General features: G+C 35.9%; 1 protein-coding gene across 1 annotated transcript in view; it reads right to left on the reverse strand.

Annotated features, from left to right (window-relative positions):
- The window catches only part of LOC127844684 (HEAT repeat-containing protein 3-like), a 43,559-nt gene that overhangs the window by 20,202 nt on the left and 6,707 nt on the right, over window positions 1-16,650 (reverse strand). The window contains exons 2-9 of the mRNA XM_052375111.1: window positions 14,946-15,118; window positions 14,237-14,324; window positions 12,994-13,094; window positions 11,331-11,440; window positions 10,053-10,184; window positions 7,220-7,407; window positions 4,735-4,834; window positions 1,444-1,541 (exon numbers count right to left, since the gene is read on the reverse strand). Of these exons, the coding sequence (XP_052231071.1) occupies window positions 1,444-1,541; window positions 4,735-4,834; window positions 7,220-7,407; window positions 10,053-10,184; window positions 11,331-11,440; window positions 12,994-13,094; window positions 14,237-14,324; window positions 14,946-15,118 (990 nt within the window). The remainder of the gene's footprint in view (window positions 1-1,443; window positions 1,542-4,734; window positions 4,835-7,219; window positions 7,408-10,052; window positions 10,185-11,330; window positions 11,441-12,993; window positions 13,095-14,236; window positions 14,325-14,945; window positions 15,119-16,650) is intronic.

Genomic DNA, 16,650 nt, shown 5'->3' on the forward strand with positions numbered 1-16,650 from the left:
CCATTTTTGAAGAAAAAAAATTTGGGGGTGGGGGGTATAGTGTGAGGGTGTGGTTGAGATTTAGTAATGATCTTTAAAAAAAAACTGGGGGGGGGGGGGGATTCGGGGGGGGGGCATGGGGGATGGTTTGGGTGGAGTCTATAGTTGTATGTCAGGTAAGAGTTGTTTTGACAAAGTATCAATCAAATCTAATCATAAATAAAGAAGTTATGGCAATTTAAGCAAAATTTAATAATTTGACCTTGAGTCAAGGTCATTCAAATGTCAAGGTAAAATTCAACTTGCCAGGTACAGTAACCTCATGATAGCATGAAAGTATTTGAAGTTTGAAAGCAATAAGCTGGATACTTTAGAAGTAAAGTGGATCTAAACACAAAATGTAACCATATATTCAAAGTTACTAAGTCAAATAAGGGCCATAATTCCGTAAAAATGACAACCAGAGTTATGCAACTTGTCCTTTACTGTTCCCTTATGATAGTTTGCGAGTGGACCAAGTATGAAAGCAATATCTATGATACTTTAGGGGTAAAGTGGACCAAAACACAAAACTTAACCAAATTTTCAAGTACAAAGGGCCCATAATTCCGTCAAAATGCCAGTCAAAGTTACATAACTTTGCCTGCACAGTCCCCTTATGATAGTAAGTAAAATTTGCAAGTATGAAAGCAATAGCTTTGATACTTTAGGAATAAAGTGGACCTAAACACAAAACTTAACCAAATTTTCAATTTTCTAAGTATAAAAAGGGCACATAATTCTGTCAAAATCCCAGTCAGAGTTACAAAACTTTGCCTGCACAGTCCCCTTATGATAGTTAGTAAGTGTTGCAAGTATGAAAGCAATAGCTTTGATACTTAAGGAATAAAATGGACCTAAAGTAAACTTAATCAACAATTTCAATTTGCTAAGTATAAAAAGGGCACATATTTCTGTCAAAATGCAAGCCAGAGTTATCTTACTTTGCCTGCCCAGTCCCCTCATGATAGTAAGTAAGTGTACCAAGTTTGAAGTGCAATAGCATTAATACTTTATGAGAAAAGTGGATCTAAACACAAAACTTAACCAGACGCTGACGCTGACGCCGACGCCAAGGTGATGACAATAGCTCTTTTTTTTTCTTCAAAAAATAGATGAGCTAAAAACAGATGTGTTTGTCAGAAACACAATGCCCCATTCTGCACCGCTTTGAAACCATATATTTGACCTTTGACCTTGAAGAATGACCTTGACCTTTTACCACTCAAAATGTGCAGTGCCATGAGATACACATGCATGCCTAATATCAAGTTGCTATCTGAAGCGACATAGAAGTTATGAGCATTTTTCGAAACCTAAATGCAAAACCTAAACACAAAGTGTGACGGAAAGACAGACAGACAGACGGACAGACGCGTACGGACAGTCCGAGAAGGAGGGGCATACACATAAATAAAATTCTACCATATCATCAGCAGGTAAAGTTGCCTCCCCTTCCATTGCAACCTCCATTGCATCATCACTGCTTCCCTCGCTGCTGTTCATATCCTCCCAACCATCATCTGGAAAAAAAAACATAACCAGTGTTCAAAACGAGTTTTTCAAACAAGTTTACTTTGTGTTTAGTGGTATTTTTCTTACAAGTGTAAAACAATCTGTCAGTATATCCTAATACTTGAAACTTATAAACGTTTTGAAAACATGTGCTTAATAGTATCTGTTATCAAACAAGCATTATTTGTTTAACATAAATGTTTAAATATATTTTCATTTGTTAAAGCCACAAACCTTGAAATGAAATGCATGGCATAGTAAATTTAAGTATAAATGAGAAACATAATATAATTTTATCTATGCCAATTAGAATATATCTGGTGATTACAAGTATAAGAACCTACGCTCTTGTTTCTCGCCACAACGTCACGTGCATTTACGTGTTTTACGTCATATTATTGAGGTCATAACGTTCATTGATAAAAACAATATTTGTACAACATTTGTGGACAACATCACAATCGAGATTTGTAAGTAAATTCACTTCTAGTGGAACATATCATGGAGACATGCGTCTTTCTACCGATTTATTTCTCATACATACGAATACGTCTTCGTCTATGTATTCGTCATCGTCTTCGTATGTATGAGAAATAAATCGGTAGAAAGACGCATGTCTCCATGATATGTTCCACTAGAAGTGAATTTACTTATGGCAAGGTAGAAATCTGTCTTTGTGCGCTTTAAAACTTAAAAATAATCGCGTTTGTCGAAATGGACGCATACATACAGAAATCCTACTTTTGGTTTTAAAAGCGGTACCGATGGAAAAATAATGAATTACTTGCTAACTAGGCTATATATTTAATTTTATCTATGCCAGTTATAATATATCTAGTGGTTACAAGGTAGAAATCTGTCTTTTTACGCTTTAAAACTTAAAAAATAATCGCGTTTGTCGAAATGGACGTTGCGAACAGAAATCCTACTTTGGGTTTTAAAAGCGGTACCGTTTGAAAAATAATGAATTACTTGCTAACTAGGCTATATATTTAATTTTAGCTATGCCAGTTATAATATATGTAGTGGTTACAAGGTAGAAATCTGTCTTTTTTGTGCTTTAAAACCAAAATATAATCGCGTTTGTCGAAATGTATTTATACGAATAGAAATACTACTTTCGGTTTTAAAATTTAAAAAATAATAATAAATTACTTGCTTACTAGGCTATAGGTTTAATGACAATGTTGCACACTTTCAAAATGAATCTATATGTATTGATTAACATGTATTTCATTTCAAGATGTGTGGCTTTAAAAAATAAACATGGATATAAATGCTATCTAATAATATATAAACTGGTAACAGCACTATGTTTGAATATCACCTTCATTAAAAACTCGTTAATTTTTAAAGTAAAAGGAGCTCCCTTGGTTGTTTTTTATATTGCTTACAGGAAAAAAATGTTAATATATTTTTACTATACTTCACGTCGAAATAATTATCATAAATGTTTTTTAAATAACACTTTACTAGCACATTCAAAACGAATTAAAAATACTCATCAGAAAACAAGATGGAAAGAATACAAATACGAATAAGCTGGATAGTTCGTTATAGTTTATTTACTTTTCCTTAACTGCATAGAGGGCCTTAGGCTTATAACCCTTTGCATGCTGGGAAATTTGTCTTCTGCTAAAATGTCGTCTGCTTAATTTCTGAAATTAGCATTTTCTTCGTGTTTTTTTCAAAGAATACTATCAGAATAGCAAACAGTTTGGATCCTGATGAGACGCCACGTTCTGTGGCGTCTCATCTGGATCCAAACTGTTTGCAAAGGCCTTCAAAATCCGGTTCCAGCACTGAAAGAGTTAAGATGACCTCATGTACAGCAATACAAGTACAGATCTTCACAACACTCCAAGAATAGGGTTCAAACCCTGGACTTCCTGAACTCTAAGCAGTCACCATTTTAATTACAAAAACCATGATATCCATTTTCAAAAATTCAACTAAAAACTGAAGACAATTAGTGGATTTTTATGATTAAGTAAAATTCAGAACATATGGACCTGTAGTCAAACACAAATATGAAAGTTTTAGTAAATTTCTTAAATGCTAGTATATAGAATTGTGCTTACCTATAGTATTAGGTTGTTGCCTGCAATGGCCTTTCAAGACTAATAGGTTTTGAGTAGTAAAGATTACTTTCATTAATATACTATAGGCCTTTAAACATCAATCAAAACATATAAATTTGCAAAATTTGGCTACATGTAATGAGTTTTTACTAGATTATCTGTATTTGCCATGCAAATACTGTTACCCTAGCTACCATGATAAATAGTAAGGAATTGAAAGTGTTAATGTAAATGGTATCCAAAAAAAAAGGGCAATAAGTCAACAACAAATATAAGCTTATCAATGGCTAGTTTTTTATAAAAAAAACTACATGTACATAACTGTTATATATACATGTATATTGTTAATCACTTGAGCACAGTATAATTGAATTCTTCAAATTTACTAGATTCACACTTGCGCTTTTTCCAAACACAAAATAAACTTCCATATCACATAGAATTTGTGCCTTATTGCATTCAAGCATTTATCTAAGGACAATAAAACAAACAAATTCGTTTAATTGATACCCCTTGCCAAATAAATGAAGGTTCATGTTAAAATCTTGCATCGTATTCGAAATATAGGCCTGAAGAGTTACATCATACAACAAGAAACCGTCGGAGACGGGTGATGCTCCCCAAAGTGTTTTTTTTTTGTCACAATATTGCACTATATAGTCAGATAAAAGGAAACGTCTTAAGGGCACAGTAGTTGGGGGGACAAGAATTTTTTATAGAAAATTTCAAAGGGCCATAACTCTATGAAAAATTATCCGACCAGAACCCGCTGATAATATTCACATCTCCTCTTGGTAGTGAAGCTTCTCATAAAGTTTCATTGAATTCCGGTCATTAGTTGCTGAGAAATAGCCCGGACAAGAATTGCACTATATGTACAGTTAGTGGAAAATTTCAAAGGGCCATAACTCTGTGAAAAATCATCCGACCAGAACCCGCTGATAATATGCACATCTCCTTTTGGTAGTAAAGCTTCCCATAAAGTTTCATTGAATTCCGGTCATTAGTTGCTGAGAAATAGCCCGGACAAAAATTGTGCAAGGACGGACACACAGACAGACAGACGCACACACGGACAGCAAAGCGGCGACTATTGGCGAGCGATAATTAGAGCACCTACCATCTGAACAACACAGGTTAGCTACGATCTCGAGTGCAATCTTCTGTGCTTTCAGAACAGTCTCTGTGTCTGAAAATTTCTTAGAAAGGCCTTCCTCTTCCTGAAATACCGTGGAAGAATATGGTTGTTTATTTGCCAATAGTCAAAGATTAAGACCACAGATTATGAAAATATATAGCATCACAAAAAGGTACATGGTACTGCTTAAAAGGTACGGGGTACTGCTTAAAGGTACAGTTAGTGCTTAAAAGGTACAGGGTACTGCTTAAAAGGTACAAGGTACTGCTTAAAGGTACAGAGTACTGCTTAAAAGGTACAAGGTACTGCTATAAGGTACAGTTAGTGCTTAAAAGGTACAATGTATTGCTTAAAAGGTATGGGGTACTGCTAAAATGTACATGGTACTGCTTAAAAGGTACAGGGTACTGCTAAAAAGGTACAGGGTACTGCTTGAAAGGTACATGGTACTGCTTATAGGAACATGATACTGCTTAAAAGGTACAGGGTACTGCTTAAATGGTAAAAGGTACTGCTTAAAAGGTACAGGGTACTGCTTAAAGGTACAGGGTACTGCTTAAAGGTACAGGGTACTGCTTAAATGGTAAAAGGTACTGCTTAAAAGGTACAGGGTACTGCTTAAAGGTACAGGGTACTGCTTAAAAGCTACATGGTACTGCTTAAAGGTACAGGGTACTGCTTAAATGGTACAGGTTACTGCTTAAAAGGTTTAGGGTACTGCTTAAAAGGTACAGGGTACTGCTTAAAAGGTACATGGTAATGCTTAAAAGGTACAGGGCACTGCTTAAAAGGTACAGGGTACTGCTTAAAAGGACAGGGTACTGCTTAAAATGGACAGGTTACTGATTAAAATGTACAGGGCACTGCTTAAAAGGTACAGGGTACTGCTTAAAAGGACAGGGTACTGCTTAAAATGGACAGGTTACTGATTAAAATGTACAGGGCACTGCTTAAAATGTACAGGGTACTGCTTAAAAGGACAGGGTACTGCTTAAAATGGACAGGTTACTGATTAAAATGTACAGGGCACTGCTTAAAATGTACAGGGTACTGCTTAAAAGGACAGGTTACTGATTAAAATGTACAGGGCACTGCTTAAAATGTACAGGGTATTCCTTAAAAGGTACAGGGTACTGCTTAAAATGGACAGTGTTAAAAGCTTACAATTCTAGTGACAATATCTAATGATTGTATATATCTAGGAAAATTGATAGTCTAAACAAGAGCAACGCATAACGGGTGCCACGCTCGGCTGCGAAAGCTTGTCAGAAATTTATTTTTATTTTTTATTTTTTTAGAGGTCACAGTGACCTTGACCTTTGACAGAGTGATCCAAAATGGGCGTGGCGTGTAGAACTCATCAAGGTGCATCTACATATGAAGTTTCAAAATTGTAGGTGGAAGCACTTTGATTTTAGAGGCAATGTTAAGGTTTTACATTAGAGGTCACAGTGACCTTGACCTTTGACCTAGTGACCCAAAAATGGGTGTGACATGTAGAACTCATCAAGGTGCAACTACATATGAAGTTTCAAAGTTGTAGGTGGAAGCACTTTGATTTTAGAGCCTATGTTAAAGTTTGATATTAGAGGTCACAGTTACCTTGACCTTTGACCTAGTGATCCAAAAATGGGTGTGGCGTGTAGAACTCATCAAGGTGCATCTACATATGAAGTTTCAAAGTTGTAGGTGGAAGCACTTTGATTTTAGAGCCTATGTTAAAGTTTGACATTAGGTCACAGTGACCTTGACCTTTGACCTAGTGACCCAAAAATGGGTGTTGCGTGTAGAACTCATCAAGGTGCATCTGCATATGAAGTTTCAAAGTTGTAGGTGGAAGCACTTTGATTTTAGAGCCAATGTTAAGGTTTTAGCACGACGCCTACGGCAGACGTCGGACGGCGGACGAGCTGGCTATGACAATAGCTCGGGTTTTCTCTGAAAACAGCCTCGCTAAAAATGATCTAAATAAATTTGCCAATGATTATTTGCGAAAGCAAGTTTTAACATGTGTTAACATTTCTTTGTATTAACCAGAAGACACTCAAGAAGTAACCAACAATGAACACTGCAAGGCACCCTGCTGTTTTGCTCTAGATCAACCGAAATTTCCCCGCGTAGCTGTAGTTTAGTAACTGTTCCTCAAAATGACATAACGTTGTTAATTTTTTTTCAAAGATTTATGCTACAGTTTTTGGATTGTTGGTTTCATTCATTACTATGCTGCTTGCTAAACAATGACAGATGTTTTAGAAAATATCTGCTAATATTGAACCTGATAACAAAACTGTTTCATAATGCTGATAAAGTCAAAATTTTAAGCACTATTATACCTCAATCACCTACATTGACAAATAACACCAAATGATATAAAATTACCAATCCTTTTGGGATGTTCAATATGGTATGTCCAATATTTCATTGCATTGAATACAAAACTGTTTAATAATGTTGTATTACAACCTACCTCTGTTGTGTTCTGGGTATTTGAATCATCACCCTGTGGATGCCCTGCAAGCGCCCCGTTAGCACCATGCTTGGCCATCATGACCTCTGCGTTGACCTCTAGAACCTCTGACACCCGTGTTACCATGGCAATTAACTGGTCCGTCCCACCAGTGGTTAAATTAGAATCTTCCAGGTTAACTAATACTCCTATAAACATTCAAAAGACCCTTTATTGATTAGTCTAAGCCTTTTGATTTGGTAAAACCTATTTATTTCAGCGTGGTTGCACCAAGAGTCTCAGGCTTATTGAAAAGCTCTCAAGTCTGTTTACTGGGTAGAACCAGTAATTGGTGTCTGTGGGGAAGATATAAGCAATGCTCCCACAGTGGTGATTGAACCCATGACCTCCATGGCGCTAATTGCACACCACAGCCATTACGCCATGGCGACCTTTGTTGACTATTGATATGACTTAGAAATAGCCCACAAGCAAACTGCTTCAATATTTGTTGCTGAGACCTGAGATTTATTGAGAACATGTAGGTAACAAATATTTTAATATATGCCTCCTTCTTTTATATATGGGGTAAATGGTTTCATACCAGATGATTAGGGATTTACTCAGAACAAATTCTGTCTCATTCTGCTGTATAGCCTCAAAGGCGTAGCATGTGTTCATCACAGCAAACCCTGGTCACTTTACTTTAAACCAATGCATTTAAGCTTAAAAGCCTTAGAGCCACGCACCTTGAAATTAAATACATGTTAATCAATACATATAGATGTAATTTGAAAGTCTGCAAAATATTCATTAAATCTATAGCCTAGTTAGCAAGTAATTTATTTAAAAAAAATAAAAATAAAACCGAAAGTAGGATTTCTATATGTAAACGTACATTTCGACAAACGCGATTATTTTTAAGTTTTAAAGCGCAAAAAGACATATTTCTACCTTGTAACCACCAGATATATTCTAATTGGCATAGATAAAATTAAATCTATAGCCTAGTTAGCAAGTAATTTTTTTTTTTCAAACGGTACCACTTTTAAAACAGAATGTAGGATTTCTAGATGTATACATCAATTTCAACAAACGTGATTATTTTTAAGTTTTAAAGCGCAAAAAAGACGGATTTCTACCTTGTTACCACTAGATATATTCTAATTGGCATAGATAAAATATATTTCTAATTTATACTTAAATTTACTTTCATTTCAAGGTGTGTGGCTTCAATCAGTCAGTTTCCAGGGAATAACAAGTACTTTGTGTCTTTTGAGAGATCCTGAAAATTCTTACAAACCTAAGAACTGTATTTGCAGGGATATAAAACATGTCAGAGGCGTATTTAGGTGGGGGGCTAGGGGGCTAAAGCCCCCCCAACCCCCCAGCTGGCTGGCTAGACACGATTTTTAATAAAAATGAGACCCTAACAGTTTCAATCCACTTGTGTATTTCCTGTCATATGTCCCTAATTAAGTCATAAACAGCTGTCGATTTGTGTGATTAGCCCCCAGGCATGTGTACAGACGATCTAACCTTCGTCAGCTAAAGTGCACGCTTCATTGACTGTAAGTAATAAACTGCGCTATTTGATTGGCTGAAGAAGATACATTCAACTAATGAAATTCATCCATACATTTAGCTATAGATAAATGTTTAAATGGCAGGCTAGGTGGAAAGGTGTACCTAACCCACCTACTTCCCTTCAGGGCTCTTTTGCACATTGTGATTCCCAGCTGTACCCCACCATTTACACTGTTTTGTCCATATCATGTGTGTTCCCTGTCAAATTATGCGAGTGTGAAAGGAGTATCAGTGCCCAAGGACTTGTTAAGACAAAACTAAGATCATCAATGGGTCAGGACAGGTTGTCCGCTGTGTGCCTGCTTTCCATTCATAGGGACATGGACATAAACATTTTTATGTTGTACCTAAGTTGACCTAGTAGGAAATCCAACGAGGTTAAATAGGAGGTCCACCCATCTAACTCCGTTAAAAAAGTTATGGATAAAGATAATGTCTCCCACCTCTTTAGTGGTTTGAGAGACATTTGATTTACCCCTGTGTGTCTGTCTGTCCGTGTGTCTGTCACACTTGATGTGTGAACTCAAGTTCTTATTTGTTTCACATGCACTTTTATCGTTGCAAAATGCTGATTAGATAGCAGGAAATCGCATCATTTCAATGTGCCATTTAAAAAAAAATCGACGACGCAAGGGGACACCCCTCCCGCACCCTCCCCTGTTGAGCCCCCCCTCTGAAAATTTTCTGGATACGCCTCTGCATGTCTTGCACATTTTTACTGTATGGTATTTATGACATTTTAAGTTTCATCACTTAAGAAATGTTATAAGTGATTCCATCCAAAAAAACATTTGCAGACAAGCCGACCAACCAACTGACCGAACAACCAAAAGAGTGACTCTAGTATACCCTCCCCCTGCGTGTATAAAAACGCTACCTCTAGAGTGTTCAGAAAGTTTCACTTAAGCAATTTAAAGGAAACTACCCCATTTCGTGGCAGCCATATTTAAAATGCCCTAAACCAGTTTCAAAGTCTGCTGAAATATCATTAAACATACACATCAACTCTTTCAGTGCGGGAACCGAATTTTGAAGGCCTTTGCAAACAGTTTGGATCCAGATGAGACGCCACAGAATGTGGCGTCTCATCAGGATCCAAACTGTTTGCTATTCTGATAGTATTCTTTGAAAAAAATCAAAGAAAATGCTAATTTTAGAAATTCAGCAGATGACATTTCAACAGAAGACAAATTTCCCAGCATGCAAAGGGTTAACATTTACAAAATGGTCGAAATATACTAGAAACAAGGAACAGAATCCCCAATACCTGCTGCGAGCATCACCATCACCATGTATTCTGGACTGATCAAAGGCAGGGACACCAGTCTCTGAATACATGTCACCAACTCCAGGGTTGATACTTCTGTGTTGTCTTCTGAAACCATGTGTAGGAATTCACCTGAAAGTGTGCATTTTGAAATTCAAAGTTTATTCCACACCTGAGCTTTGGATACTAGTAGTGACCAAGCCCTGTAATTCATTCAAAGTTCATTCCGCATCTGAAACTGCATTAAAACAGAACCCAGAGAGTTTCCAAGCCCTGTCGTCAACTTACTAGACCCAAGAAACTAAGGTAGTATTCTGAAATATAGCTGCCGGTTCCAGCAATCAATATTTTTCTGAAATAATTATTTTTGGTGTGGTCTTGTGCTGTGAGGAACGGGTGACAGGATTACCTGTAGGAAACCGGACCTGTCCAGTTTGGTGACTACCAACCAACATACATATGCTGTGTGTGGGATTTGAACATGGGTCTCCAAGATAACAAGTGCATGTAACAACTAACCAGGCAGCCGTATCACTAATATGCCTGACTGGAAGGCAATCAGGACAACTTCATAAAACAGGCCATGCTACCTGCCATGTCAGAACGAGTCCCTTTGAGACTTGAATCCTTGACCTGCCACTTAATAGGTCGCCACGATCAGTGAATGCAACTTGATATTATATTATGATATCATTGTGCAACTTATAAAATAACAAGCAAATTTGTTAAATTGATATCCCCCGCCAATATGCTTATGGACACAAAAGTGTTATATTTGACACTCAAAAAAGCATTTTTTCAAGATACAAAGGGCCATAACTCCTTAGTTATCCAATGGTGTACAATGCCATTTGGTGTGCATCATCCTCTTATCTATTTATATACTCATACCATGTTTCAATGAAATCCGCCAAAGCACTTCCAATTTATGGCTCCGGACACAAAAAAGCATCTTTCCAAGATACAAAGGGCCAAAACTCTATTATTAACAGATGTTGTACAATGCCATTAGGCGTGCATCATCCTCTTATCCATATATATACTCATACCAAGTTTCATTGAAATTTGCCAAAACACTAACAAGATATGGCTCCGGACACAAAAGTGCCGGACGGACGGATGGAAGGACGGACAACGCCAAAACAATATCCCTCCGCCTATGGCGGGGGATAAAAAGGACATGGGGATGGTTATTAATATCAAAACAATCATTATAAAACTAATGTTAAAATAGACAACTAAGACCAAATGACGAACTTAAACTCAATTCCTCCTTACACACAGCTATCTTCAGATCTGTAGGCACCTCATCAGAGTTCAGCAGAAGGCACATGGTTGATTGAAGAGCTTCTCTGTTGAACTGTGATACTGCTATGCTGCTGCTTTCACTGAAACAAATACTGATTATAAGTTAACTCTTTCAGTGCTGGAACCGAATTTTGAAGGCCTTTGCAAACAGTTTGGATCCAGATGAGACGCCACAGAACAGAACAGGATCCAAACTGTTTGCTATTCTGATAGTATTCTTTGAAAAAATCGAAGAAAATGCTAATTTTAGAAATTCAGCAGACAACATTTCAGCAGACGACAAATTTCCCAGCATGCAAAGGGTTAACAGACCATTGTCAAAGGTCGAGGAATATGGTTCAGCCTCGCTCTGGGAAAATGTGGATTAATGCAATCGCAAAAAGTATTGTCCCAGATTGGCATGTGCAGTTATTACAGGCTAACCCTTTGCATGCTGGGAAATTTGTCGTCTGCTAAAATGTTGTCTCCTGAATTTCTAAAATAAGCATTTTCTTCGATTTGTTTTTCAATAATAATATCAGAATAGCAAACAGTTTGGATCCTGATGAGACGCCACGTTTTGTGGCGTCTCATCTGGATCCAAACTGTTTGCAAAGGCCTTCAAAATTCGGTTCCAGCACTGAAAGGGCTAGTCAGGGACGACACTTTCAATTGAAGATTGGATTTTTGTTTAAGAGACTTCTATTAAATAAAATGTCCATAAAAGGAGAAAGTGTTATACCTTATGAGTGGAATTAAATTTGGGGCTGAAGTTCAGCATGAAACATTAGCAGACTAAAATGGCACCTACATTAATTGTAACACACCCCATTAAAAAACAAGGGACAAAATTGTCACAAAACCAGGTTTTCATTGTGAAAAAAAAATCTGATAAAGGGAGAAAACTCAAACTGAACTTTTGAAATGACCAAAAAAAATTAACCCCCTTTGTAAGTTTTTTTTTTTTTTTTAAATCTATTTTTAGTCGTGGCGACCTTGACATTGGAGATATTGACGTGATTCTTTCGTGGGACACACCGTCCCATGATGGTGAACAAATGTGCCAAATGATTTTAAAATCTCACAATGAATGACATAGTTATGGCCAGGACAAGCTCATTTATGGCCATTTTTGACCTTTGAACTCAAAGTGTGACCTTGACCTTGGAGATATCGACGTAATTATTTCGCGCGACACACCGTCCAATGATGGTGAACAAATGTGCCAAATGATTTTAAAATCTGACGATGAACGACATAGTTATGGCTCGGACAAGCTCATTTATGGCCATTTTTGACCTTTGAACTCAAAGTGTGACCTTGACCTTGGAGATATCGACGTAATTATTTCGCGCGACACACCGTCCAATGATGGTGAACAAATGTGCCAAATGATTTTAAAATCTGACAATGAACGACATAGTTATGGCCCAGACAAGCTTATTCCGCCAGCCCGCCAGCCAGCCAGCCCGCCCGCATTCGCCAATCTAATAACCAGTTTTTTCCTTCGGAAAACCTGGTTAAAAATAATGATTTTTTATCCTTTCTTATTTAAACATAATTACTTACTATTAAAGAAACACAGGAACAGAGAAATAGTATTGTCTGTGCTGCAAATTAAATCAATGTGCACATGAATAAACATCTCACTTACCACAAATACAGGAGCAGGTAGAATGCATGGGTGTACGCCTCAAAAATGGACTGTTTGAATCGTTCTGAGAACTTGCTGCCAAAAACATCTGAATTGGGAATCTGGAAATACAAGTAACATGTGTACTTAACTGGTGTTGTTGTGTTTTTCATTTTCAAAGTTTAACTCTTTCAGTGCGGGAACCGAATTTAGAAGGCCTTTGCAAACAGTTTGGATCCAGATGAGACGCCACAAAACGTGGCGTCTCATCTGGATCCAAACAGTTTGCTAATCTGATAGTATTCTTTGAAAAAAAATCGAAGAAAATGCTAATTTTAGAAATTCTGCAGACGACATTTTAGCAGATGACAAATTTCCCAGCATGCAAAGGGTTAATGAATCAGCAGAAGAATATTCTTATCATAAGTAATGACAAGGTCCTTTATCTTATAAACCTAACAATAAAACACTGGGCAAAACAATATGACTGACACAAATAGCAATGAATTAAAACTGAGGTCTCTGTCTTAGAATGGTCAAGGCAATTCAAACATTTTGTGGGTTTAACCCTTACAGCGCTGGAACCGAATTTTAAAGGCCTTTGCAAACAGTTTGGATCAAGATGAGACGCCACAAAATGTGGCATCTCATCAGGATCCAATCTGTTTGCTATTCTGATAGTATTCTTTGAAAAAAATCGAAGAAAATGCTAATTTTAGAAATTCAGCAGACGACATTTTAGCAGATGACAAATTTCCCAGCATGCAAAGGGGTAAACCAGTTTAAGGGTACCAAAAACTTAACACACTATAAAGGTCATAACTTTTGTATCATTTGTTTTATGGGACCTTTTATTTTAAAATTGAGTCAGGAGAGATTAAATAAACATACGGTTGATTTTAAACACCGATCAACACAGATAATCACTAAAATGTCAAAATAAAGCATTTAAAAAAAAAATTAAGCGAAGAATTGAAAAATATAATTTAATGAAAATACTCACTTACTGAAAAACATTCAATTAATATGTGTATATTTATATCACTTTTCAAACCTGTTCATTGCCATACTAGTACATGTTTTATGTATTTTATCCAAATAATTTTGAAAGTATTATCCAAATAACTTTGAAAGTAACATTTACAATTTCACACTGTTACTTTTACTTTTATGTGGTAAAAACAAAGTGTATTGATTCCCATAAAACAAAAGCTAAAAAAAGTTGGCCTTACAATCATGCAATAGTTAATATTGAAAGTTTTACCTGTTTAATAAGGGCCAAAACTGGAGTAAGAATGTCCTTCCTTATCATCTCTGCACACACTTCCTCCCCACCATCTACACTGAGATTTCTGAAGTGAGAATAGTTTTCCCGGTGAAGGCGTAGTTTCATTCTGGGTGTCTAGTGAATTGCATTGAGAAAATACAGGGGTACTAGTAAATCTCATATTTTCTCAATGTTATTATGCTAAAAATTAGTTGTATATCTAACAAGACTATTGCCAAGCCATATATGTCCCCTACAGGCTCCATCATTGTCAGAATTATTTTTTTATGTGTTGCCATAGCAACCAGAATTTTTGACGCAGGAACAAAATGAAATGACGTGCATAGTGTCCATCTTGCCATCTATCCATATTGCAAGTTTCATGAAAAAATATTTAGAACTTTAAAAGTTATCGCATTGATCCAGAAAAGTGTGACCGACTGACGGACACACAGACTGACTGACACAAAGAGCGCAAACCATAAGTCCCCTCCGGTGAAACCGGTAAGGAACAATAAACTGGTAATTAAGAGGATTTTATAAAAATTTAATAACCCTTTTCAAATAATTCAAAAATCTGTGAAAAGGTAAAAAAAAATATTGAATAAATGCACTGAATACTATGAAACTCTTTAAAGTTGATAAATCAAAATGATTGCGATTTGTTACTTTTCTGTACATAAAATCAAAGCAATGCAGCCCTCACCTAAGTGCCCCCAAGGACCGATGTCTAATCTCCCAACTGGGATCAAGAACCAAAGGCCCAAGTATCCTCACAACATTGAGCTTCAGAAGTCCCTTAGACGCTTCAGGGTTGGACACGAAGTTTGCAATTGTGGTGCAAGCAGACTCTCGATTTTCTTCATTTGGAGACTGAAGCTGGAAGAAAAACACAAGTTCAGTTGCAAGTACTTTTATTGTAATAATTTTCTGAAGCTGGAAGAAAAACACAAGTTCAGTTGCAAGTACTTTTATTGTTATAATTTTTTACAACGTTTATTTGATTGATCTGTTTTGTTGTTGTGGAGAATGGTGTTTATTTCAATAATTATACCAATTTATTAGAATACAATTGATGATATTTTTAAAAGATGTGCATACAAAAATCTATACTAATGGTTTGAAAACATCAGAGTTTTTTTCATTCTTGATTTTTTGAATCTGTGTTTAAAATGTATAAACCACCATGAACTATGTTTTCATTTTAATACAAGATAGACCTACAGTTGTCTATTCTACTTTCATTTTCCATATTTGTCTTTGTAATTATTAGATGAATGACCTGAAATTTAACAAATAATGGAGAAGAAGCTTCAGTTGCAATATTTTCAAATGATAGTAAAGTAGGTGTAAAATAAACAGTTTACCAGTAACATGGGCGTACTTTGATGTTTTGGGGTTCAAATATTTACCAACCATATTCAGGGTTGTAGAATTTTACTTGGGGTAGTAAAAAAAATCCGTATTACTAGACGTTTATGAAATTTTATCTGACTTTCTTCTACTGACAAATAAAGAAATAAACAGATATGTTGTTACAAATCAAAATGTATATCAAATAGGGACAATAATGGTTTATCACTGAGATAACAATGAAGCCCATTCATTTGTAGAAAAAACCTGAATATTCAAAGTTCATAGATGTTTTGTAGACCTTTTAGATGTGGGTTAGAATTGACCACATAATTGTTAAGATTTATTGTATGTATAGAACCGTGATTGTGGCATATAAAACAGTGATTTTTGTGGAGGTTTTAATTCAAAAAGTCAATAAATTCAAATTATTAAAATCATTTATCAATAGACGTGATAACATGTAATTTAATCTCATCTGGCATCATTTCACATCAATAAATCTGTTGAGTAGACAAAATAGAAAATCAAAAACAAGAGCCTTGAGTCATTAACTGTACATTCCATCACTTCAGTCTCTTTAAAGGGGCCTTTTCACGTTTTGGTAAATTGCCAAATTAAAAAAAGATGTTTCAGATTTGCAAATTTTCTTTGTAGTTATGATATTAGAGAGGAAGCAGAAATACTTAACATTAAACATGCTCCAAAATATCCATTATATGCATATTTTGACGATTTAAAAACCTGAAAATTATTTTAAAAAGTGTTTCAACACTGAAGGATTGAATTATTTGGAGTGTTCTGTTCTTTCGTTTTATTTTGTGATACTAAGAGGATTGCTTTTAATTTTTATAAAGTATAAAAAAACATCTCTCAATGTATGAGCAGGGATGGACGGGTGGTCTAAGCGATACTTTTATCTCACGGGTCAGTGGTTTAAGCCCAGATGAGGGTTACTTTTTTTTTTTTTTTTTAATTCTTGTTTTTTACAAGAGATTTTCTAATGTTCACATTTATCAATATATCCTTTGCACACCTGTAACGTATTAGAACGTACA

Source organism: Dreissena polymorpha, chromosome 9, assembly GCF_020536995.1.
Source record: "Dreissena polymorpha isolate Duluth1 chromosome 9, UMN_Dpol_1.0, whole genome shotgun sequence".
NCBI lineage: Eukaryota > Metazoa > Mollusca > Bivalvia > Myida > Dreissenidae > Dreissena > Dreissena polymorpha.